The 26,869-nt window shown below is 35.4% G+C and overlaps 3 protein-coding genes across 4 annotated transcripts; 1 reads left to right on the forward strand and 2 right to left on the reverse strand.

Moving 5' to 3' along the window:
- Nucleotides 1-1,523: 1,523 nt before the first annotated feature.
- LOC143448292 (glutamate-rich protein 6-like) lies at nt 1,524-7,972 on the forward strand. Of its 2 annotated transcripts, none has more exons than XM_076947964.1 (16): nt 1,524-1,764; nt 2,201-2,310; nt 2,523-2,583; nt 2,805-2,935; nt 3,004-3,202; nt 3,425-3,521; nt 4,368-4,517; nt 4,579-4,749; nt 4,933-5,035; nt 5,248-5,402; nt 5,526-5,687; nt 5,754-5,878; nt 6,496-6,688; nt 7,051-7,127; nt 7,220-7,430; nt 7,608-7,972. In XM_076947964.1, the coding sequence occupies exons 1-16, from the start codon at nt 1,592-1,594 to the stop codon at nt 7,701-7,703; spliced, it is 2,214 nt and encodes a 737-aa protein (XP_076804079.1). In that variant the 5' UTR covers nt 1,524-1,591; the 3' UTR covers nt 7,704-7,972. The 2 variants fall into 2 exon arrangements, with proteins under 2 accessions (XP_076804079.1, XP_076804080.1); XM_076947965.1 differs by having other exon boundaries at nt 3,013-3,202.
- On the reverse strand, nt 7,867-26,850 carry LOC143448290 (conserved oligomeric Golgi complex subunit 3-like). The gene is made up of 22 exons (XM_076947963.1): nt 26,689-26,850; nt 26,468-26,608; nt 24,651-24,812; nt 24,399-24,539; nt 24,177-24,269; nt 23,921-24,049; nt 23,592-23,737; nt 23,378-23,489; nt 23,051-23,157; nt 22,695-22,834; nt 22,438-22,598; nt 22,243-22,360; nt 17,682-17,818; nt 16,576-16,692; nt 16,248-16,365; nt 14,726-14,870; nt 14,549-14,630; nt 14,380-14,458; nt 14,008-14,135; nt 12,844-12,942; nt 8,459-8,582; nt 7,867-8,399 (listed from the first exon to the last, which is right to left on the reverse strand). The coding sequence occupies exons 1-21, from the start codon at nt 26,848-26,850 to the stop codon at nt 8,547-8,549; spliced, it is 2,553 nt and encodes an 850-aa protein (XP_076804078.1). The 3' UTR covers nt 7,867-8,399; nt 8,459-8,546.
- LOC143448293 (octopamine receptor-like) lies at nt 9,003-12,835 on the reverse strand. The gene is made up of 6 exons (XM_076947966.1): nt 11,337-12,835; nt 11,028-11,228; nt 10,683-10,884; nt 10,072-10,583; nt 9,811-9,948; nt 9,003-9,651 (listed from the first exon to the last, which is right to left on the reverse strand). Exons 1-6 carry the CDS (start codon nt 11,931-11,933, stop codon nt 9,151-9,153), a joined length of 2,151 nt encoding a protein of 716 aa, XP_076804081.1. The 5' UTR covers nt 11,934-12,835; the 3' UTR covers nt 9,003-9,150.
- Nucleotides 26,851-26,869: the final 19 nt, after the last annotated feature.

The following is a 26,869-nucleotide window of genomic DNA, read 5'->3' on the forward strand; positions in this document are numbered from 1 at the left end:
ATCTTATCAATATGCTTGTATGTAAAAAATTTCTAAATACGATAAAGCTTTGCGTTGGTAGGCTAAAGATCTTTGTATATCTGTACTGTATTACCAGTATCTGTTGCTGTTAGAAGATACGCTGTGGTTAAGTAAAAACATAAGATGTCTATTACTATAATGCTTACTCCATGGCAACTTCAATGCTCTGGTGAGTCTCCCAAAAACAAAATCGATTGCAAGAACGATGCAAGACCGCATCTTAACGCGGAATCATAGAGTTTTGTTGGCGCAGTTCAATTTTTTTATGTTAATCGCATTCTAATTTTAGAAGTTTTTCATTATATTTGTACACAAATAGGCCTACTACTATTACTAGTTTGCTTTCAATGCGCCAGATAAACGCGCTAACGAATGTAATGGCAAAATTTGCGCCGCGCTAACGTAATATCTGCGCCAGAAAATTGCGTATCATACAAACTTTCCACTTGAGCTACTGATTTACTGGGTTGGATTACCGCTGATATCCGTGGAAAGCTTGCAAACAGCACGCGGTATTTTAATATGCGACAAACTTTGTTTTATGCTTACAGTGCAAAAAATTTCTTCCCCTAAAATGCAAACTTTTTAGTCTAGGCTAGTATGAGTTTGAATCAGTTACATGTTTTTGTTCAACTAAGGGCTCCCAACCTGACCACACAAACGAGATCACGATCCCTAGAATACTGTTTTTGGTGAGGTTTTATTTTTACAATCCACGTGCAGAATAAACACTCCTGAGCATGTCCTAGACGTTTCCTGAATGTTATTTTTGGTGTAAATATTTACAAACTTGTGCGTTTTCTGCTTTTGCTTTAGTTTAGTTTTAGCATAACATTTAACACATTCTGGATTTGGTTCCGTATTGTTGAGCATTCCACACATTCCATTGTTGAGCACCACTGCAATTTGCATCATACACGTCTTAGTTGCTTTTTCCCGATTACTGATTCGTTGTAAGCATATTTTTGTTTCACCACTCTACAACGAAGTTATCATCCCACTTTTCACTCCCCACAGTCAATGGTGAAAAATAAATGATATGATTGAATACATTTATTTTATTTTTGAACTCATTACAGCTATATCTAATTTCAAGAAGGAACAATTATTCAAATAATCTTTAACTAAGTTATAACTTGTTTGCTTCGTACCGATCAAATCTGCATTAAAGTTTGTGCATGGGCCAGTTTTTAAGACGGTTGCTCTTTTTAACACACAGTTTTTAATTGTTTGTGAACATTTGCAAAACATACTAAAAACAAGCTTGATGTGACCGAGTATAAAGGAGACCCGCTATAGGTATGGCTGGCATTACAGTGCATTTAATGTAGCTTCCGGTGCGGTAGTGAAAGTATATGATTATATCGATTTGTGGATATCCTAAACCTCAAGTCTAACCGCCCATTTCTAACAAAAAGCTGTACCTCTTACTTTTTTCGAAGTAGTTATTTTCTATTCTAATGAACATGATGTATTTTATTAAATTTACGAACAAAGCTTATATTTAGATAGAAAGTAAAATCCATTGATGGTAGGCCAATGTTTGACTGTTACGTAATAGTAGTTTGACATGACAGAATATTCGAGTGACTCGGATGATGTGAATGTCACAATTCAAGAAGATATAAATGCAGAGGTTGCAAGCACTGGCGATGATGAAACCTCAGGTCATAGCATCCACAAAAGTCAGAGTTTCCCATCATCTGTGTCACATGAAACAGCGAATGAAGAGGATGAAAAAAGGTTTCCATTCTCTTGAAATCTTGGTTGCTTAATTTATGGCTACATTACTTTTGTTATAACTTTATGTAATTGTTTACTATAATTCTTTATCTCATAATCACAACTTAGCTATGAATATAGTTGTTATTATGTTTTCAGACAATATTGAATTAATTTATTGAAAGCATGGAATAGAGAGAATATATCTGAATGTGTTTTATATACACTACTCTTGATATTTGGCACTTGCGTTATGATCTTTTAACTCAAGTGTACATGAATGGTTCACAAACACATTGTATATCAGTTATAATTTATCATTGAATTTTATTCAATTCAGTTGAACTTATAAATGAAAAAAAACATTTAAAGTGTATTTCTATGGTTTTTCTGATCTTCAACGGGTTTGTTGCAATGTCATTTAGGTTACTTCTCAGCATGTAATTTTTTTGTGCAGATTAAAGCCACGTGTTCCATCAGCACTCACTGTTGACAATGTGAAGAAGTATGAAATGGAGACAAATCCAATTGATGTTGTTGAATTAATGGCAAAATCTTCACCAGATGGTAATCGTGTTAGCAACTGTGGTGTGAGAACCTGCTGCACTCTTAGAAATAATTTTAATTTTATTCTTTTAATTGTTCTATATGGTTGATTTACTATCAAGTTACATTATTGTGAAGAAATGATGCAATGTGTGTGAGATATTTATTTTTGGTAAATTTATTATTGGTAGTTGGTTGTCTTAATCAGTCGTAAAATGATGTTATTTCTTCAGATAAAGAGATTGAGCATAATGAGGCTGATGATGAAGCAAACGAATTTGATTACCTTCCTTTGTAAGACAGTGAAGACTTTTATTGAGAGTTAAATTACAGTCAATTTCCATACCTTTCATGTATCAACAAAATTTAACTGAATAACTTGATTATCACCTGTTTCAAAAATATATTCTAACTTTTAGATGAATTTAGAAGTGTACTAATGGTGCAAAAATGTTATAGTGTAAGACAACTAACTATGGTAACCTTAATAAATCTAATTTATGGTCCAACCAAAGGGAAGAAGATAGTCCCGCAACAAAAACTATTACGAGAGGCTTTAAGTTCACTGGGGAGGAATATGTTGCCATCTCAATTGATGTGCAAACTGATGAGAGCTATTTGTGGAAGGAAGCCATGGCTAATGCAGGTTATTTATCCAAAATGTTGCTATTAAATGAAAGTGTGTGGTCTTTATGTATTCATAATTCAAATTAGATTTTTCAGACGAACAACCTCTAGAAATTTTCCCAAGCCGACCGGCACTTGCACTAGCGGCAGCTTATGTTCAACCAGTCAAAACTACACTACATAGTAGAAAACATCACATCACATCAGACTTGTCAATATCAGAAGTGTTAGATACAACAGAGGAGGAAAAAATGCTTTCTAGGCAATTCCACAGTTCAGGAATGAGGTAAACATAGATTTTTTATCCATGGCGGAGGTTAGATGACTTTTTATTTATAACTTCAAAACTGTTCATTGTTTTAGCATAGATTAAACGGGGTTAGTTCAGAGGTGCACAGCAACAGCTGTAACTGTAACCCTGGCACCCAGTTGTAATGACACTGTCATTTTATATGGTTGTGCACTTCTGCACTAGACCCAATTAACCAGTAAATTTTCTTCTCAAAAGAGAAGATCCCTTGCCAGCAATTGTGCCAACTCTTCCCAGTCCAGTACCACCTTTGGTTTCAGAATCTGTTAATGATGAAGATAACCCAGTGACTGAGGTAACTGTATGGGACTGCATGAAAGAACGAACTATATCGTACTGACTAAATCCATCTTAACAAAATTTTGTAAACTGTTACTTGAAAAGTGTGCATGCTACTGAGCTGTATAGATTTTACTGCTAAGTAGTACAAATATTAAGACTGACAAACAATATGCGAGCTATAACATAAAACAGTAGAAGTAGCCCATTGAATTACTTTTTCCGACGTTAGTACAGTATAATTAATATTACTAGATAGCAGTTAAGTTCCAAATGAACTTTAATGCAGCTTGCTTTATTAAATTTGAAACCCCTGTGGTCCCCTTACCAAAGAAAAACATAACATTAACACAGAAAAAAACAATAAAAGATGAACAAACAATGTTTCAATACGAAAATGGCTGCAAATTTAATTTAATATATACATAGTTGTCACTTAATGATATACACATTGTGACATAAAACAATGGTGAAAATTGTTTAACATATTTGAGAAATATGAACATGTCATATTCCTTGTTGGATTAACCTAAACCTTGCTACCAATTTGGATTTTTTACTGAAAAATGTAAATTTTTCAGAAAAGTTTTGCGGGGTGCTGCAATTGCCCCAAGATGTCACGGTGCATTATTGGCATTTTAGTACACGGTATTTTCATCACTTACTATTATCGTAGGCATTTCGTTGGGACTTATTTTTTTTACCTTGTGTGTTTAAATAGGAAAAGTTAAGTTACAAGCTACCACTGTACATACACGTTTTAAAATATCTAAAACATCTGATTATGTCTTATGGTTATTAACTTACAAATTCCTACGCCTCGGATTTGAAATGAATTGCATTGCAAATAAAATTTTTCCAGATTAATGTAACAGAATCAGAAGTTGATCAATCTCAACTGGATGGTTTGGGATCAGGCACCTCTCATGGTATTCCAACTGTTGGGCCTCCTTATGTCCTACAATATAAAGCTGAATCGAAGGAACCTGTAATTGACTATAGGAGTATACAGGTTGGTTTTTTGCAACTTTGAAAAAGGAAAAACCCAGACTCATCACAAGTGTTCTAAATAGGCTGTCATGCCTGAAGACTTAAACTGGAGTGACCTAAGCTCGGAAGAACAGGAATACTATGGAGGCCTCATTAATGAAATGAGACAGCAAAGAAAACTTCAGATAGAAAAAGAAATGGCTTCATCAAAAATGATTGATATTGAACCACATGAATCTTTCGGCACACAGCAGGTTGCAAATTAAACAAAATTAGTTTTATCACACATTGCAGAACAGCAATTACGTCTGCTTTTCATGCTTTAACAGCCTTAGTAATAATTTCACTGGTATATTATGATATGGATATATTGGAACTAGGAACTCTGTTCTAATAAAATTATTTCATGTTTGATTAATTTGCTATTGAAAACGCAGGACAGAAAATTAGCAAAAGAAAGAGCAGCAGAAAAAATACGTGCTCGTGAAGCAGAAAAACAAAAGCAAACGGTTTCAACCAACCAAACAAACTTCTATGCATGTACGAACTGTGCACCCTGTTTAAAATTTGTACTGAAATTTTGTGTTATAAATGTGCCAAATTACTAAGGTTTCATCCAAAATCTTAAACTCAAAATGTATTTCAGAGTAAATCTTTAGTTGCCAACTACATAAAAACTTTGCTTCAGCCGGTCCTAAATCAAGTTGCAATGAGAATCTGGCTCTTCATGTAGTACTTTTGTTTTTTCAAAGTTGCTCGTCAATTAAAAACCGTCAACTACGCCCTGTCGTCTGAGAAGTGTATGGAAGAAGGTTGGACAATCCGACCTGTAACCCCACCAAGTCCAGTAGAACCAGCCAAAGAGTTTTTTGTCCAAGACAGTGGGGCTGACATTGTCAGTGGAAAGGTAGAACAAACTTAAGAGATAAGGTTTAACAGAAACGAGAAAATTTCTAACACCCTGTAGTACATGTAGCTGTTTTTGCTTAACATTGTACCTTTAATTTCATTTGAAATATTCAAAATTCAGAGATATCATCAAACGTTTGTTGAGAAATATTATGACAACGGTCAAATCTTTTTGGCTGTCTTTGCTGACGGTACTGGCACAGTTTGGTATCCATCAGGAAACATGGCGATTTCCATTGTTGCCAGTACAAAACCCGGAAGACTTATTTTCCTCATACATGAAGTAAGTTTCCAGCTCAACTGAATTATTAAACTTTTTCTCTTCTTCTATATTGCTTATTTCTGACAGGACAAATCACCTGATGAAACGCCTAAAATACAAGCAATGTTTGAACCTGATGGCAACTGCACTTGCTATTATGCATCTGGTGCAATTAGAACCAACCTTACACCATTTGGAGGAGAATATTTCAAGTAAATTTAATCACAATGTAATTAGTGTTCAAGCCCGTAGCTAACCTGCTTATTCCAGAAGAGCAAAACAAAACCTAGGAGGGGCTTACACGCAGAGCTTCGAAATTCTTTTTTATCTGGCCAAAAATTTTGATAAGTTGTTGGCAGTGGTAAATTTTGATCATATTTGTATTATGACATCAAAGTATTTGGTGCAAAATAATAGACTTCCGATAACAAAAGTATGGGTACCATACTACAATAAATGGATAACAAAATCTAATGACCCATTAAGGAAACTTTGCCTTCTGCAGGCCACAATAGTATAGTTACATGACATCAGATTGATCATCACTGAACTAAATTAAAAATAATTTGTAAATTTCCACCGCTGTTGTTTGATGTTATGGACTTAAATGTTTCAGAGTGGGGCTCAGCTTCATGCTGGCTACAGACCTGATACCATTGTGATCCTATACAATAATTAACGTTTAACTTTTATTACCAATCTAAGTTAGCTTGTTGGTGAAGCATGACTTGGCAGACATCATTGACTGCAATGGTTTGTTAATTTGGTGAACACATTCATGTATTTGTATTAAGAGGTATTTTTGTAACCACTGATAGTTATATTTTAGCCAAGAGGGTGAAAGAATCAAGAAATGGAAGTGGAAGGACACAGAAACTCATGTCCATGCACCACCATTCCAGCCCATTACCTTTGGACTCAGTAAGCAAGTTGGAGTACGCATTATGGCTCAAGAGTGCATTTATGTGACATTTTCAGCTGGTAGAAGAAGCGTCAGATTCAATGCGGGAACACGGCTGCGGGTAGGATATATCATGTTTTAATAAGTTGTTTGTTCAGGGCGTTGGATTGTTAATTGAAACACATTACCACAAGACAACCCTCAAAACCTTCTACAAAATTGTTGTAATTTGTACCTAATGATAAAATAACTTTGCCAAGGATCTCATGAACAAGTTTACATCGACTATGTTCCAACCTAGTTACCCTGAACACTGTATGGTTTGCATACCTCTATCCTCATTTGACTATAAGAGAATAACCACAAACCCCAGGCTCCAATGCAATTTAAAAAAACTATAAATTTATTGGGGACCACATTACTGACTTCTCACTGATTTAATTTGACATATCTTTAAAAAAGTTACGACTTTTTTTCCTACAGCTTAAGCATGCTTTACCCAAGATTAATCCCACAGATATCCACTCCGCCATCTTACGAGAAAAAGTTGCCCATTTACAGTGAGTTTTACATGTCAAATATGCACTTACAGTAAAAAAGACGTTGCTCAAAAAAGATAAAAATCATTCTCGAAAACGTTTCATGTCTGCAGGTCAGTAATAGAGCGAATTCATTACGCCTTCAAGTTTCCTAAGTCTCCTCGTCGGGACCAAATCAAATTGCCAAATTATTTGAGCAATAAACTGGACCGTACTGGTCGCCAGCGGGTGTCCCTCGAGTCACGTCTACCACCTTTACTTGTAAACAGCAAGCAGAAGACCATGCAACCACCAGTTTTACACAGTTCTAAAACCTCTATCAAGGTAAGCTGCTTACCACAGTGAAGTTTTATATCTGCTTAATAAAGCAGAAGAGATAAATATTATTCTTCACACATAATTCTAAACGTTAATATGTAGCATTTTAATGGGCATAAGTTAAAAATTGTATGTTATTGTTTGATTAGTTTAGTGATGCTTATTGCTTTTCCACTACTTTAGAAGGTTCAACAATTACAACGCAAGAGAAAAGATACACTAAGACCTGTGAAAGAACCACTTGCCAATGAATTGACAGTATCAGTGACTGTGAACTAATTAACTGTAACTACCTACTATTATGACCTATCATGTCAATTTACCTGTACTTAACGTTTTCTCTCTTAAAAATAACCAATTGCATCCAAGCCTAGTGACTGCCTTTGTGACAATTTAAGTCAATGCCTTTTTTACTGTTTTCGGAAAATGAAACGATACTTAATGAACATCATTGTGAAATATTTTACTGCGTGTATATTTAAATAGACTTAATTCTGTATTTTTCACACAATAAAAAACAAAATAAAAAGGACATAATATGAATAGCACCACATGTGTCTTGTGAAATAATAATAATAATTATACCACAAAGAAAAGCTGAATAGAAGCAAAAATAGCAACATTCGATATCCTAAATATACCGTGCAAACTTATATTAGTCAGTCATTTTATCATAAACTTTATGGTATTATGAAACATTTTTCCAACCCCTATTTATTAACTGTTATGTTCATCTTCCCCAAAACTCCAACAAAACTATTTATTATTCAATATTTTCGTTTGATGAGAGGTTGAACAAATGTGTGAACTTATGTGTAGTTAGATATCCTGTCATAAAATTCAAGTAAATAGGGAACAAGTTTTCACTAATACACCGAGTACTGACTACAGATCACGTGGAAATATTTTCACTTTACTACCACTGTTTAATATTTTCACAACTCCTCTCACAAAAACGCTGTTGAAACATTTATCACAATTTATGTCGCCAGTAGAAAAGAAATCTTTTCACTTTCATCACTATCTAATCAACAACAGGATCTTAAAACAAAGATGAAAAAGTAGTATTGCACATCAACAGCTCCGATTTTCACAATCTTTGTCTCCAAAAAGTCTTGATCTCTACAGTTTTGTTGCTGTGCTCATTAAAAGACCAACCTGCAGATACAAAATGTTACGAATGTTAAAACAAAATGTATTGAGGCTGCTGCTGCGTAACTTCAAAAGGCAAAAACATACGATGCAGAGAAACTGTGATAAATTAACTTTATTTTGAAGGCGCAAGTTTAGTGCGCTGTAATTAACATTCAATTTTCACTCAGCACAAGAATAAATATCTTGAAAAAATCTGAAATATCGTGTCATTGACGATCATCAAGTTATCGTTTGTGTACACCCATTACCATGTCTTTTTTATAATTACTGCAATCTACAGTTTTGGTGAAAATGCTTCCATTTTAATCTCCACTTAACTTTCTTCTCATATCATAGTTATTTCATTCATTATGAAGCAGCTCTCAGGAAGACCACATGTAATTGGAAACATGGCAGCTTTCATATAAATAAAACGAACCTGTCCTCACTGGCGATTGCATTTATTGCGACCAAATCATACATGAAAAAATAACTTATACATCTTTAAAATAACACAACCAATTTTATCAAGAACTCATAAATACTGTCAGATGGCAAATATAGTGAACCAAGAAAAAATTGCAAGATTTTTTTATTGAGATAGTTTTCGTTTTCGCCCAGATGGGGGGAGGGTAAAGTGACAATTGGAAGTTGAGGAATTTGGTAAAGAATTACGAGTTACAGGTTTAGACTTGATTGCAATGTTTACTTGTCTCAGCTTCAACCTTGAAACTGATGATAGCTTTCTTGTGCCCGATTCAATAGAGGACCTTTTCGTTGAACACTGCGAGTAAGCAGACACATTAGATATCAACGAACTTCTAGGCACTGAGTTCCAGCCATGTAATGGAACGGACAGAAAATTGGAATTTGTGGCCGGTGTGCCTGGCGTTATATCTGATGAAGGCATCGGCTGACTGTGATTGGTAACAATGCGAATTTTGTTCTTTCGGCAAATGCCGCACATGTGCTTTTTCAATTCTCTGTTTGTGTATGTGTACACAATGGGATTAATAGCGGAGTTACTGATTCCCAGTAGAAGCAAGTAGGTTCCTGCTACGTTTTGAAGTTGGCAATGGATTTGGCAAAGTACCTGAAAAAAAAACAGAATAATGATATGAAGATAGAGATCATTAGGACCAGCGCACACAAAAAACTAAAAGGATAGGTTATTAAAAGGAGACGCTATAGTATCATTGTATCATCAAAATCATTGCGGTAATTATCACTAAACTAGCAGTTTTCTACTCACCTGCACAAATGACACAATAAGAAAAGGGCTCCACATTATGAAATAAAAACCTATCAAAAGTGTTACGGTGCGAAGGGCTTTTACACTTTTTCTGGAACCTTTCTTCATGTTATTGTAGCCTCTCAAACGACTGGCCAACTGGTAAAGTAACATAGGCAATTAATAAAGAGACCGAAGTTATTTGATAATAATGCATAAGAATGTATTCTGAAGCATTTTGTACGAAATATATCATGTAAACGTCATAAACATTTTAAATACCTGAGATGTAAATGAAGAAACAGCCATGGTACTACTGTATGATGTTGTTCTGCGCAGTATTGCTGGCATGCTCTTGGTGGAGTAGTCATTGATTTCAGCAAAACCACTCTCCCGTGTATTAGTAGATGATGATTCCATTACTGAAGACGGTACAACACCAGGCAAATTGATAGCATCAGCAAAAACTTCATCCTGGTGGCCACTGTTTTGTTGCGAAGACAATGTAGAAACAATTTCACTTTTTGGCAGTGAAGTTTTATCCAAAGTAGAGTCACTTTCATAGGATGATGGCCCAAAACTAACCGTGCGAACACGGTTTTCCATTTGGACTTCAGTTTGACTGTCCTTTCTGTTACAGTCTGGTGGCATGGTTGACCGCCTAACGGCAGGAGTTACAGGACATGATTGCGTACACATTGCGATGGGTCTTCCATGGTCAAAGACGCTTGTTTGTGAAAAACGTATTTTGCATTTCTTTACCTCAGCAAGTTGTTGGCTGTGACGTCGTGAAACTGTACAAACAATTATTTTTAATCTGGGCAACCTAAATGTAACTAACATTGTATAAAGCAACATTAAAAAAATCTTACATGCATAATTTTAAAACCTACCTTTAAAAATTTTGTAATAAAGGTACACTACTAGCACCAGTTGCGGAACAAAAAGGCCAAAAAGCACAACAATGACATATGAGGTATCAACGAGATAAAGAAAAGAACAACTACTTCCATCATCAACCCCTCCCCATCCCATTAGGGGAGCAAAACCAAGCATAAATGCCACTACCCAGATTGTAAGGACCATCAGTGCACCCTAAATACAGAACATAAAACAACATTTTATTAATTGTAGCCAAACACAGAAGGCTTGCTAAGATATGTTATGATGCAATGCTACAATTTATGATACACTGACATACGAAATATGACAATTATTAATACCATATTTTGGCTTACTTTCCAAACAGTAATAAATAGGTCATATTTTAAGGGATGGATGATGGACATATAACGATCAATCCCAATGGAGGTCATAGTAAATACGGAGGCTGTACATGGCGTGATAGTAAGGCAAATGCGCAAAAGACAAGTTGATTTAGAATCACTCAAATCACCAATTTCTGACATAGCAATGTTGATAATACACACTATTCCAACCTATAAAAACGAATTATACTTTAAACTAGATAAACTAGCACTGTCATAATTTTAAGCAAACTTTGAAATCTAACTTTTCAAAACCTCACAATCAAAATTTATACTTACAAATAAATCTGCCAGGGCCAGGTTGAAAAGAAAAACGTAGCCCGTTTTCAACTTTAAGGATGACTGTTGTCCATAATTCCGCACAAAAATGGAAATAATACTGACTGTGACCAAGACATTGGCAATTACAATAACTGCAGATATCAAGAGTAACAGAAACGAACTGATGCGGGTGTGAATGTACCAGGGATCTTGCAGGCTATTGTATGGACAATCTGTTGTACTGACATAAGCCATTTCACGAAATCTCATTAACTTCTCACTTGATGGTGTGGCAGGAAGAGCAATAACAGTAACTTTCTGCTCTTGGGAAAAAATTGATAATTCTGGCGCTTCTAAGTGCTCCTTCTCAACATAGAACTTGCTTTTTTCAATTATCTGAAGCACCGTTTCTTGAAAGTGGTGCGATGAAAGCAATTTGTTTCTAAGCATAAATTGCTCAAATGCTTCTTTTACGACCGATACTGATAGCGACTCTGTGCCAGGAACTAAACTTCTTTTCATTAAACTACTAGTGGTTTGAGTTGCTATAGTTACACTGCAACAGCTACAGCCGCCTTCACTGGATGCTGAAAGTGAGTTTAAATAATTTCCCATCCTAATCAAACTTGCCAACCAGTAGCAAACAACATTCAACTCAATATCAAACTCATAATTCTTTCCGAAGGTGATTTCAGTCAGGAAAACAAATATTTTTCCAAGATAAAAGTAACCTTTATGAGATAAAAATAGTATTTATTTTCATTAAGCAATTTGATAGCTTTAAGGTTACTTCAATAAAACTTGCTTAAAAACAAGGCACACCACCTTCTGTAAGTCAGCCACCAAAATTCACCTTAGATGTACTTTCACTCATATTCATTACAGTTAAGTAACAGTAGTAATAAAAATAACCATTTTAATATTTTAGGTTAATAAAATAAAGTAATTCTTGGCAACTGTACTAGGATAAACATGCTCTGTGTCAGTTGATTTTCTTCTTTCTAGCCTATTTTCAAAGAGTCACCCATTGTAAACATCTCATGTTTTCATAAAAACTTAACCGGTCACAACATCAGCAGGTTGTCACTGAATTAATGAGAGCCGATTTATTTTATGGGTGCTTTAGTTTACAGGTAAAATATTATTTTTTTATTGTATTTCTACGTAATGAGCAAACATGTCTGAGGAGATACACATGATGATAAGATGGCCTGTACATACAGAAATCCTTCACCATATGCCAGCCACTTGAGGCTGTGTATACCAAACACTACTGAAGGGATTATGGCATCGCAAACAGAACTACGTTTAATCAAATATACCTGGACCCCAGCACTGTTGCCAGGCAGCATAATTATGAGTTTCACGACCCCAAAATATGATTTTGAAAGTCCACATAAAACTATTCTAGGTAAAACTATTCTCCTTTGCAAAATGGTCATACCATAACATTCACAAAATTTACATTCTAACATAACTTAAAAGATTACGTCATTTAAGTCAAGAGTTTAAGTCATTTTCTTACCTGGTCTGAACTTGGCGCTGCAACAATTGCTTGATCTTCTTCTGTATAATTATCAAGTAAGAGCATATGTAATTGCTGAAAGATGTTTTGGACATTCACCTGCAAATACAGAATGAATATTAAAAACTTAAGTCACAACTGGCATACTTTCCATTGCATAAAGCATCAAGCATTCATATTAAAGTAGTACCTATTCAGCTAGAGTATCCCAATAAAAATTTGGCAACAGTTCGCAAAAACAAATTGTAATTGGACTGAACCATTTATATATAAATATAAACATTAACATAGGGAATGATCAGGAATTTTTGGAAATGTAATAGGAGTTGTAAGAAAATGTCCAAGTCATCCAACAGGAAGCATTTGTCTTTCTAATGACATAATATTGATTTTCCCAATTTCAATTTTGAAAAGCAAACATCAAACACTCGCCACCAGCTGACAACAATTGCAATACAATGTGATAGGTAGCCATATATAAATAAAACATGATAATTTAATACCACGGTAGTTGTGGTTACATCTGAAAAAATATAATCGTGTCTTGTTGACTCTGGAAACACGGGTGACATAAAGTGTCATAAATCATACCAATTTCACAGCAGTAAGGTCAATCATACAAGGGAATAAATAAGTTTAAAATTTTAGAGATTCAAAATACCTGCACAAAACTAGTCAAATTTTCCTGCAATAAACTTTTAACAGGTACCCAGAATAAACAGTTGAACCAAAACATTTGATAACATATTTAATAGCAGATATTTCAATTCATATTTTATCCACTAAATATCTGTTGTCGTTGGACTCCTGTTCATTCGGTCCAACTCCCAACATTTTTTTATGTAAGCCATGTAGCCAGCACATCCTTGAACTTTGAATATACAAAACTACTTCTGTGAATTTAGCTGGCTATTAAACTTTATTGTGTATTGTCAAAATAAAATGAGCGTGTGTTTCTCTATAGTTAAAATATTTCCAAAAGTCTCTCCCAAAAGTACCTTCAATAGTACCACACAAGATGAAAAGCTAGCTGTACAGAAAAAACTCAAATAGGTTCACAATGAAATAGTAAGAAACAGAATACATTATTTGATTGAATGTTGTAATATTTTAGATGGATTTCAGCATAAGCTACAGTCTATATAATAACAGAATTTTCCTTACTTTGATTGGCTTGAAAAGAATATTTTCAGTTTCTTTGTTGGCTAAGTAAAGTGCCATACTTTCAGTCACCTTTTTTATATAAAGTTTCAAGTCTCTGTAAACTTGACTCACTATACCGTGTAGTATTTCTGAAAAAGTGAATGCACTTGTCAAACTTTTGTTTAATAAAATTTCCTAACATTTTTGTATGATTTTACATTAATTTACTTTTAAATGCAAAAATGAACATGGCAATAACACTGTGAAAAATAGTAATCTAAGATTAAAAAAATTTTTGTCAGAAACTTTGGATTAATTTTTTTCCTGCTAACCCAAAGACCAAAGATAAGATTCAGCACAATTCATTAAAAATTAACTTCAGCAAATTCGTACCAGGAGTGCCAAATTGCTGTTGTCGAAGAAATGGAGCTTTCCCACCATCGTCTTTGCTCATATTTATAAACCGTGCTGCCTATTAATCAACAACAGGTTTTATAACCAATGTATCATAAACAAACCCTGTTGGTTGTAGATATTGTTCAATAAATATAGTTAAGTATACCTTGGTCAGAAATTCATTGAGTGGCCCAACTAAACATGCAGTTTGATGCTGGATGAATTCTTCACAAACAAGTTTCAACTGCCTGGTAGTATCAATACAGCAGGAGATAGGAAAAACATGACAAAAATTGATGAGTGTTAGTATCCAGCAATAAAAAACTTTTCTAAGTGTATCCACCTGTCGACATCTTTTTTGCTGTCAATATAAAATTCTTTTACTTCTGGTGCTCCTTCATAAATCAATTGTATTAACGAGTTATTTGAATTGACTCTCAGTAGGTTTGGTATTGAGCGTGGTTCCAAGACAAAGCGAAAAGCAGCATCTGCAAGAGATAGTGAAGAGCATTACTCACTTTACAAACTATATTGTGAGATGTGATCTACAAGATTAAATGGTGACAAAAAATTTTTTGTCTAGTGTGAGCTAACTTTTTTGATAAATCTTCAATCAGTCTGGAAAAACAATTAATCATACTTATGACAGAAGCTGGGTTATGTGTTCACATATGTGACAAATCTATAAAGAGATAAAATTAATTGTTTTATGGGGCGATGATTCAAACGACGTTTGCTTGCCTATTAGCTGTTCAACGGTTTCTAAACTGCAAAAGTTGGCTGAAATTTTTACAAATGTCATATTCTTATGGAGTTGTGGTTACTGTAATATGATTTATTGATACATTTTGCCCATAAAATAAGTCTGAAAAATTTAAATCTAGTGGCTAGAATTGGGCATAGTATTAAAATTAACCATGTGATAGAAAATCATGTGATCACAATCTTTTACAGCAGTTACTTAAAGCTGGGCGTCACAGAGAGTTTGTGTTATTCAACTGGAATGCAGATTACAAAATAAGTAATTAACAAATTTGACATAGTTTATTGCCAACCTTAACTTCCTTTTCAGTTTTTAGTTATACATTTGGGTAAACAGCTTTACCTTCATGCTGCTTTGCTTAAACATGGCGTTTGTTGCAACAAAACCTTGCAAATGTGCTGCTCTGGCTGTTAGGTTATAGTTTTCTTCAATGGTCCATAATTTGCACGTTAGCTAAACACATCATTGCAATGCTTTTGCCTAACTTAAATCTTGTCACAGTACTTGTGTGCAGTGTAATTGTACAATCAGTGAAGACAATATTTTCCAGTTCAATATGAACCAACACTACTGCATTCTGCTGTGAAACACACTCATTGCATGGATCATTACACCAACTGTTATTAGTATCATTGCATACCAAAAATTTATCAATTATGTCCAGCTCCACAAAGGACTATAAAAATAAAGGAAAAATATCATACACAAAAAATTTAAATTAATATAACTGTTTTTTCAAAAATATTTACCAAAAGCTGAAAACATAGTATGTATGCATAATTTGTAAAACGGTATCACTTAAGCTTTCGGCATATTTGTTGAGAACAATTACAATGTTATCCTGTGCATGTACTTCTATGAATTTCTATAAATGTGAAGGATACTAAGTTAGATGTGGTGAATTATATTCTTTGGCATTGTCTATGCTCTACATGACATATTGCACATGGGCCTCCATATTACACCAAAAAGTATTTGAGATGTTTGGTATATGACAACCTCTTCTTGCATTTTGAGCATAAAACAACTTGATATATAGACAACATACACGCAAATGTTGTTGCTAACAGAACTTTCAAAAAAGACACGAAACTACACTGACCTTTGGTTCTGCTAAAATCTAGTTGTGTCTCCCTTATTGCAAAATCAGTGTGGAAAGGGGCAATTTGTTCCCTCAATATAAGCAAATGTTTTATCAAAAACAACTGACCATCAATTACCTGATAGGAAAAAAACTAAGATTAAAATTAAGAATGAAATGACACAAGTAGAAAAACAACAGAATTCAAAAAACACACAGCCTTAAATTGTAAGTACTTTAACACCATCTAGTGGCAATGTACTTTTCAGCAGTTATGTTCAAAGAGCAAATTTTTTGCAAAAGCATAATGTAATTTCATTGCAAATAAGTATATTTCAAGTCATTATACCTTCTTTTCTGTAGAGTTGGGCTTGACTGTAACCGCTTTTATGGCTAAACTTGCAGAAACCAGTGACTGAACACAAGCTTCCAATGCTTCCTGGGACAAACCTTGAAATATTGTTTTCTGAACGAAGAAGAGACACAACTTTATTTCATTAAAATTTCCTTGCTAGTACAACGGATATATGCAAATGATATATATGAGACATATGAAATGAAACATTAAAGCATAATTGATCAAACACTACCAGAGCTGGGTAACCTAGCCGCTCTTTTAAAAAGAGCATCATTCACAGACTCGCTTGTCAATGAAAATAGTGTCGCTCGTGCTTTCGGTTTTCTATAAAAACATAACGTGCTCGCTTTGTCGTTCGCGCACATTCACATGTTGCAAATTTGCAGTGTAAAATGTGTGTCTAACTGTAGTCTAATAGTTGCTTATCATTGTTTGTTGTAAGTGGTAATTTCATGGAATACAACATTGAACAGTTCTGTTATGGTCAGACCTGCCATAAATGATTAATAAACGGGTAGAGTATTAAGAACCTTCTAGAAATGTAAATGCCAAAGTTCATTAATTTAATATTCTTCATTTCAAAGCATATATCAGATAGTTATAAAAAATAACGACAACATGAAGGAAGTTATGACACTATGATAACAACTTGGCTCATCTGTGTGAGTCTCTCTATCACAGAACATTGTTATCAGCTTAAAAATCAAAGTTTTTATAACGAACTGCCATCACATGGTTCAGATGAGTTGTATGAAATTAGTTTCAAAGCAGTCATTTTTTATGTACTGCATAAAATTTATCTTTAAAACATTTGAACACGTCTCAAACATTGTTTTTATCCAATAATTTGCATCCATTTTGTTCATTCATAGCTTTGCTTGTACAAAAAAAGAGCGGTGAGCGGATAACTCTTAAAAAAGAGCGCGCACATGGTTTTGCTCCTAATTAAAAAGAACGCCGCTTTCTAGATCGCTCCTAAAAAATAAGCGCAGTCGTGCCCAGTTCTGAACACTACATAGTCCATGGAAAAATGAACAGTGGATGGTACTCCCACATGTGATTTTGACTTTTGTACACTAGATCCTTAAGGGACTTACATCAATGCATCTATAGAGCTTTGACAGACAGACAAGCACTCTTCGCACGGTTGGAAACCACATTCCATGCATGTCAGCAGGCGATGTCCGGAACTTTTGCTGAGATTTCATGGAAGAGTTTGTCGAGATTGTGGAATCTGAAAACAGATTCATGACCTTATTACTGGAACATTTTAATTAACCTTACAACAATCAAAAAATCACAATTGGATTTGTTAGCACAATATTTTTAAAACACCAGAAGACAAACTCATGACCACGTAACATGTTTACTTTGATTCTATACGAATAAGATAGCAAGGTTATGGACTGTCAGATCTGATTACTGAACAGGCTTGGGGTATTCCAATACTATATTCAAATTCAAATATGAATGAATACAGTTTGACAAGTATTCATATTCGAATACATTCACAAAGTATTTTTAACTTTTCTTATTAACATCCACCTTTTCTTTTCACCACACTGATTAATTAACAACAGAACGAAATATTGAACAAAGCCTGAAAAAATGCAGACCTTAATCTTATCTATTCTATTACATCACAAAGGCTATTACTGCATATAGAGTCACACTGACAATCCAGGGAGGAGGAGAGGAAACACAACAACTGCGGGCTCTGAGTCAGGAGCCCAGGACATCACTTGCATGAGTTGCATCCAGTAAATTATACTTTTGTTCATTTCCATAGCAACAGTACAGCAAGTAGCAAGTGTCAACAATCGATTTATTGCATTTGCAAAGGTAATGGATCCGTAATATTCGAGCACAATGTATTAGAAGTGATTATTTCACATTAGGTTGGTCAAACAACCTGCTGTTTAAGTTGGGCGTTTAGATTAGGAGAATGGACACGTAAAAAGTTGATTTTAGTTACTTAGGGTTTAATTGAAGGTGGATTTAGGTTAGGTCTATGTTACTATGTTATTAATATGGAACTGTATAAAAGTAGATTGGAACGTACAACTTTTTTGGTAAAATAGTGACGGCCCAAGGTATTTAACTGTACCTTGTTATTTCTGAAAAGGTCTAGAAAAGTTATTACTAATACAAGCATCAGTTATAGGCTATGCAAGTCTACTGTAGTTTATCAAGTTTGTATTGTCATAGAGCAGACGTGGGCAAACTGCGGCTCGCGAGCCGCATGCGGCTCTCCAGCATGTTTTTTGTGGCTCTTCTAGTCGAATCGTAAAATTCCAAAAAATGTAAAGGCTATCAAGCGTACCGTTTATGAAAGTTTCTGTGTAGTTTTTCTTTATTTAGGCCAGGATTTCGTTTATGATGTAACACTAGACATCGATTCCGACATTGTTTTCAGGTATAGATTCTATACTCTATGGCAAAGGTTGTCAAAATGCACCTCACCAACATGTTTTTATGGGTCTTTTAGTTAAAAAGTAATATCCCAAAATGACTACTAATAGTATAATAACCAAATTGACAATCATTACTGATTTTGCGGCTCGCTGGTGTTTATATTTTTCCGCTAGTGACTCTTTCATTGAACAAATTTGCCCACCCCTGTCATAGAGCATCACTGTGAAATTCTAACATTGATTTACACCCAGTGTATTCATGAATACAGTTGAAGTATTCATATTCGTATACGAATGCATTTTAAATCAATGTATTCGTATTTGAAAAAAATGGAAGTATTTGTATTCGAATACTTTCTTGCTGTATTCACCCCAAGCCTGTTACTGAACCGATTATAGTGCATAATGAAAGTCAACAAACAAACGCACTATGCTGGCTCGGATGTCGACCAGTCTAAAAAGGTCCGTGTTTCTGCTGCTAGGAGCCCAGTAGATCCAAAAAATAAACAAGGCCCCTTCGCCCCTCCACCCCTCCCTCAATACAGTCACCCAGCAATCATCCTCGGTGATTTCAACAGCCATCACAACGAATGGGGATACAAATCAAACGATCAAGCAGGAAAAGAAATCAATAAATGGACAAATGACAACGATTATCACCTCTTGTTTAACCCCAAGGAACGAGGAACTTTCTTCTCACGAAGATGGCAACAAGAATACAACCCAGACCTCACTTTCCTTTCCAAAAACAATAACCTAATACCATTACCAGCAGCAAGGGAGGTTTTGGATGACTTTCCCCATAGCCAGCACAGACCAATGCTGGTAACAATTGGCATCAACATCCCAACAGTTCAATCCATCCCAAAACCACGATGAAATTTTCGAAAGGCAAACTGGGAGAAATATACCTCTGACATCGAAAGCATCTGCCAACGAATTCCACCAATACCGGATAACTTCGACCGATTCAACAAATTAATTCTTACAAGCGCAAAAAGACATATCCCAAGAGGCTATCGTACAAAATATATTCCTTGTTGGACTGCCGAAAGTGAGAAACTCCTGGAAGAATACGAACGCACACACAGTACAGACGTCGCAGATAAACTCCTCCATTCCCTCCAAGACACCAGAAGATCACGATGGATTGAAACTGTTGAAAGTCTTGACTTCAAACATTCGAGCAAAAAAGCTTGGCAACTCCTAAAGAAGCTTGATTCGACTAAGGCAACTAAACCCCAAAGTGCAGCACCAATAAATGCTGATGAAATAGCAAAACACATCAAACACTGCGGGAGCCACATCCCCAACCATCACTTTGAAACAAGCATCAGGAAAACGTACCAGCACCTCTTCAACGAAAGCCCAGATGATGACGAACAACTAACATCCGCCATAACTCCGGAAGAAATAAAAGCAGCACTGAACAACACAAAGGCAAACAAAGCAGCTGGAACAGACGGTATCTACCCGGAAATGATGAAAAATCTTGGATCAAAGGCCATCACCTGGCTAGCTCAAGCTTTCACCAACATAATTCAAACAAGCAAACTGCCTTACAACTGGAAGCTAGCGAAAATAATTGCTATCCTGAAACCCGGAAAAGAAAGTGAAAATCCTGCCAACTACAGACCAATATCCTTGCTAAATTGCTCTTTTAAGCTTCTGGAACGTATCATACTATCGCGCATCACACCCATAGTTGAACCATATCTACCACCAGAACAGGCTGGCTTCAGAAAACATCGAAACACCACAGAACAGGTACTTGCCTTGACTTCATACATTGAAGCTGGCTATGAACAAAAAACGAAAACTGGAGCAGTATTCATTGACCTCTCAGCAGCATATGACACTGTCTGGCACAATGGACTCATGCTCAAACTAGCCAGGATAATCAAATGCAAAAAGACTCAAGATTTGCTTACTTTCAAACATGACAGGAACCAGGCGCTTCTATACATATCTTGGAGGGCAGACGAGTAAAACCAGAAAACTTAAAAACGGAGTTCCCCAGGGTTCTGTACTGGCCCCAACCCTGTTGAACATATACTTGAGTGACTTGCCAACTACAAGCGCTAAACAATTCGGATATGCTGATGACTGGGCAATAGCAACCCATTCAACAAAACTCAAAAGCTTAGAAAATACGCTATCCAAAGATGTCAGCACACTCCATAGTTTCTTCGATAAATGGTACCTGAAAATGAATACCTCCAAAACCGTTACTTCCGTATTCCACCTGGACAACCAACGGGCAAACCAGACACTGAAAATACGCATTGGAAGCAAGCTGCTACCAGCAGAGCGTAACCCAAAATATCTTGGAGTAACACTAGACAGAACATTGACTTACAGCAAACACACTGAAAATGTAGCGCAGAAATTGAAAACCAGGAACTCGATTCTGAAGAAACTTACTGGAACAACTTGGGGTGCCCACCAAACCACACTTAGAACATCAGCTTTGGCACTCTGCTATAGTGTAGCAGAATACTGTGCGCCAGTATGGGAACGCAGCAAACACACAGACAAAATTGACATTCAACTCAATAATACAATGAGAATTCTCTCAGGCTCCTTAAAATCAACACCCAAGATCTGGCTTCCAACCATGGCAGCTATAGCTCCACCACACCTCCGAAGACAGGAAACCACACAACGGATTCACGATCAAATTGACGACCTGCCCGGCGACATCCCACTCAGTCAAGTCACTCAAAATGCACCCACCACAAAACGATTAAAAAGCCGCAAACCTTTCCATAACTCATACAACAGTAACTTCGATGTGCACTCAGCCTGGAAAACCTACTGTCAAAAACACAAGCCTGTTGGTGCAGATTTGATAACCGACCCTACGAAAGCACTACCCGGTTTCTCAACAGCCACACGAAAAATGTGGTCCACGGCAAACAGAATACGATCAAGACAGGCAAGAACAGCTTCAAACTTATATCGATAGGGCTTAATCGACTCCCCAACATGCCCAGCATGTAACGAAGCCCCCCAAGATACCGACCACCTCGTGATAAAATGCCCCAATACTAAGTTGACTGGAGGCTACAGCACCGTCCATCAATGCGGCCAAAACCTCAAAAACTGGATTGACAATATGATGGTGAACGTGTGAAGACCATACGACGATGATAAGTGCATAATGTAGCAACGCAGTAATTCAAAATCGCCTAAGCTGTGTGTCATGAAAAAGTTTCTTGACATCCTGAAATTACATTTTTACCTTCAAGGCCGCCGAACATGTTTGCTGGTTCCTGTGTCGATGATTCGTCATCTAATTTGATTTCTGTGAAGGTCTCATCTGGCCCCTGCTTAGATTGTTTCAACCCGTGTGCTATTTCCTACAAGTGGTAAATAAAAAAATCTCATTGACCAAATAATAATGCAGTTACTCAATTCTTTGTGATATAGAAGCTACCTCCATCATTTTTAGTTTTTCAGGATAAGCTATATCTCCTGGAGACGGCTTGTAACCGCGAATGTCATCTCGAATGTATATATTTGCTCGATAGACAAGTCGCTCTTGAACATCTTCTAACATCTCAAGAGCAACCGAATGAAACGCTTGTAACTGCTCAGCTAAATTAATGACATGTGGGTGAAGAGCACAGAACAGGTTGGATTTTTATTGATCAGGAACTACATGGTATTTGATTAGGTTTTCTTGCTACTTACGATTATTCTGCACATGATCATCAATCATTTCCATCTTCAAGATGGAACAAAGTTCAGCAAGGGTTTCTAAATGGTAAACATGGATGATAAGTGGGCGAAGTAGATCATAGAGATTCCCACAGAGATGGAGCAGCATTTCACTAGAAAATATAATGCAAGGATAATTTTGCATCTTACTGTAATACCTATATATTATTTACGTCTCTATAAACCTACTCTAAATTCTTGACAGTTTTAAGACTAACTTGCAAGCTTTCACAATTGGGAAAGTAACTTAATTCTGTGCCTGATAACCAAAAGTGCCCAAGAACAAGCACAGTATAATTTAATATATTGGAACACAATGCAATACTAACTGAAGCTTCACAGAATGCATAGAAAAAAAATGACTATAGAGCTGATGTTCATCCTCACAAACATGTACCATGAATGCACATCCACTTCGCACCAAAGCACAATGATCCTGTCAAATGAAGACAAACAAACAATGATAAAAATTAATATTCAAATTTGTGCTTCACTACATCAACAGGAAATCCACCCTGAAACTTAGCGAGCACTTGCATGAGGTAGAAAAGGCATTATAGTAAGCATGCTGCATGGCATTTAAAAATCCAATATAACAATCTTATTTTCTAGTAAGTGCAAAAAGTGATTTTCCCAATCTCCTAAATAGTACTGACCGTTTTGTTGATATTAACCAAATCTGCCATGGCTGAGGTCACAGATGGTGAAAGGAGCAACTCTCTTTGAGCAAAGTAGCAGGTGTGAATGTCTGTTAGCAACTGCTTATACCTATGAAAATCATCACAATACAAAATTATATTTATCTCATCACCTGATTGCGTATAAATAAAATAAAAAGAAAAATTTGAAATGAAAACAGTTTCTGCATACTCTTCATTCTTCTCTGCTCTTTGCTCAATTTGTTCCATCAGCCCTTTTATTTTGGGGGCATTCGTGCGAAATTTCCCATAATAAAGTGTAAAGGCATCGTCACTTGGAGCAGAACTTTCAAGTTTCTCGTTTTTCAGACTGTCACTCTTAAACAATCAAAATGCATTAAATCCACATATATTAAAATAGTTAATACTAATGAAAGAATGGGGAGTACCTGCATTATATGCAGTTAAATAACATTGAATAATAATAATAATATTTGTAATAATAGCACTGAAATTAACTAAATAATAATAATACACAAAACCTAAAACGAGAAGCTATACCTTGCGATTAAGAATAGTCTGGGTAGTAGTTTCTAATGACTTGACTACGTATGATTTAATCATGCCCAGAGCTGTTAATAGGCAGCCTTTGTATTTGACCATGTAAGATGCTGCATCTTTGTATGTTGCCTGCGCATTTGTTTCACAACTTTATGCCACAAGTAGCATGTTAAAATCACATCAACTTTAGTTGAAATGCTTTTACACTTCGACATAATACACAAAATTCATAAACTTTAGAAACTACTTCGCTTACATGAGCCTTCATAAATTCAATGCATTCATCAATTCTTGTAAGCATGGACTGGAACGAATCACCTGTTACTTGAAGGTTCAGAGAGGACAGTTTCTGTTAAAACATCTTCATATCAAACTCAATAAAAAACAACTAAAAATCTTGCAGGATGCAACTCAATTTCAATAATTGATCTGATATTGCTGTAACTACAGAAGAAATTTTGTAAGCAGATTGGCCTACCGCATTTATTCGATCATATTCCAGGAAATACTCAAGATTCTCCTGAATTGCATCAGCTGTGTTGATCAATGCAGTCTGGTCAGCAAGCAAGTGCTCACACGCATCATGCAATGCATTTGTTTTAGTTGACACAAAAACATACTAAACATAAAATCGTTGATTGAAAGACAAATCTGGGCAAAGCTTAACAAACTGAAAAAGCTAAATGTTTATCTGATTAACAACATGATTTTATTTTTGTCACATTGATACCTCTTCATCAAGTTTATCCAGAGAATCCAATGCCCTATTTACATCAGCCGTAATGTGATGACAATAGTCACAATAACCTCTTAGAGTTTCAACTTGTTTCATGAATTCCTCGATTTCCATTTTCCCCATTTGCTCTTCAATTTTGGAAAACCAAGAATAAAACTAGAATAGCAATCAGCAGATAAATGCAAGGTGGAATTTACATTTGGTTTCCACAATGGTGGAAATCAAAATTGTTTTATACTGTTAACCATTTCTTCTTTACAATATTCTTTTTCAAGACTAAGATTTAACTTATTGATATAGCAAGCTCATATTCACCATATCTTAAACTGAGTGTTAAGCAAATTAAGTTGCAAACAATACAGTATTAATAACTGATTTGAGATGCAGAGAATCATAAAATGAAAAAACACTGTAAAGCAAAGCTATACAGGTTAGGATAAAAAATTAAATTTCAAATTTGGCAATGATACAATGACAAGAATAGTCTATAACAGAAAAGTAACATAGGTATACACATGTTGTAATTAACAGCATAAATAGGATCCATCTCTATTTCCATTTGGTATATCAAATAAAGAAGGATATGATTTTTGTAACCGTGTCCTGCTTAAGGCAAGCAAGCCTGAAAATACCATACGTTGTTATAGTTAGACATTAAAACAAAACTCATTAGAGCATTAACTGCAGCAGATTAGCCACGGTGCACACTGAAGACAATTGGTAGTACATCTAAGGTTTTCACTTTCATTGTAATTTAGAAAAAGACCAGTTTATGAACAGAAAGAAGGTCTTATATAACAACGGCTACACAGTATATACCCCATACAAGCAGTACAATTGTAAGTATAAATATTGACTTAATTTGAACACCTTGGGATTGAATCATTTTGGTCATAAAAATCAGATGAGGCGGTTATAAACAGACATGTATTAACACGATAGCGGCTAACTATTAATCTTATTATCAAATCTAGTACTTCTCAGCATTTTATGCTTGCTGATTGTTAAAATCTGTAGAAATGCTTTGAAGACCGATTGCATAAATATGTAGGCATTGTGTAGATCAACATATAACAACTTACATAATGATTGCAGTTACATTCGTATTGCCTGCACTATCGAATTGTACTGGGCATATAGCTGATGAGCATACACAAAATGTAATTTTAAATCCCATGGAATTAGTTTGTCATAATGCCACAAACCCGTAGAAAGCTTCTATACAGATTACCTTTTAGTACAATTGATACATGAACAATATGCGCGTTGTGCATGCAAAAAAAATTAATTTTATGAAAAGGATTAAAAATATTGCATTAAAATTTAAATTTTTATGTAATAGAAATCATAACTGAGGGCTAAAAAGTTTGCAACAGCTTTGATGGCGGACCACGAAAAAGTTAACATGGATGGACTAGTATCAGACCACTGGCGGACAGGTGGTCGAGAAACACTAGTTTAATCCAGAAGCAATGTGGTTAATTTTAAGCAGAACAAACTTAAAACGTCACGAAGTTATTTGTCACAAACTCAATCAACAATCCGACTGTTACATGGCACACAAGAATCCATGCAGAAACAAAATTATGAGGATTAAACAAAAATGTCCAAATGTACTGCTTGGCATGAAAAGATGGAAAAATGGTTTTGATATCCAAAGTCTGGTTATATGGATTCATATGATCAAACTGATATCTTAGTGTGGAATATCTTAGTTCAGGACCAAACCAAAACAGTGACAAAAAGGGTCTGGTAATAAATTTTGTGGTTAAAGGTCACTTTAAGCACATTTTAATGTCTCTATGTCTTACTTGCTGTGCATTATCTATTTTCTCTCTTCCCATGCCTAAACTTGCAAATCCTTGAGCCAAAATATCTTCATCGGAACCAGGAATAACAACCCCTTTCATGGAAACTTTTTGCAAGGTGTTGATGGGTTCTTCTAAAGGTACCTGAAAACAATAATTTCAATTTAAGCAGCCATTTTACAAAAGAAATCATCATTAGAAATAGTATGAAAACATTTTCCCACCTCAATCGGCATGGGTCGATTAGTAGCTACAGAGGCGAGTTCCAAGAAACTATCCTTTTGAAGCTCATTTAATGGAGCAAGGCAGCTATCTTCATTGCCATCCCATTTGCTAAGTTTGTCCATGCAAGATAGTTCCGGGGAACTAAGGAGATTAGATTCCATTTTTGGGTATACTTTTACC

Source organism: Clavelina lepadiformis, chromosome 3, assembly GCF_947623445.1.
Source record: "Clavelina lepadiformis chromosome 3, kaClaLepa1.1, whole genome shotgun sequence".
Taxonomy (NCBI): domain Eukaryota; kingdom Metazoa; phylum Chordata; class Ascidiacea; order Aplousobranchia; family Clavelinidae; genus Clavelina; species Clavelina lepadiformis.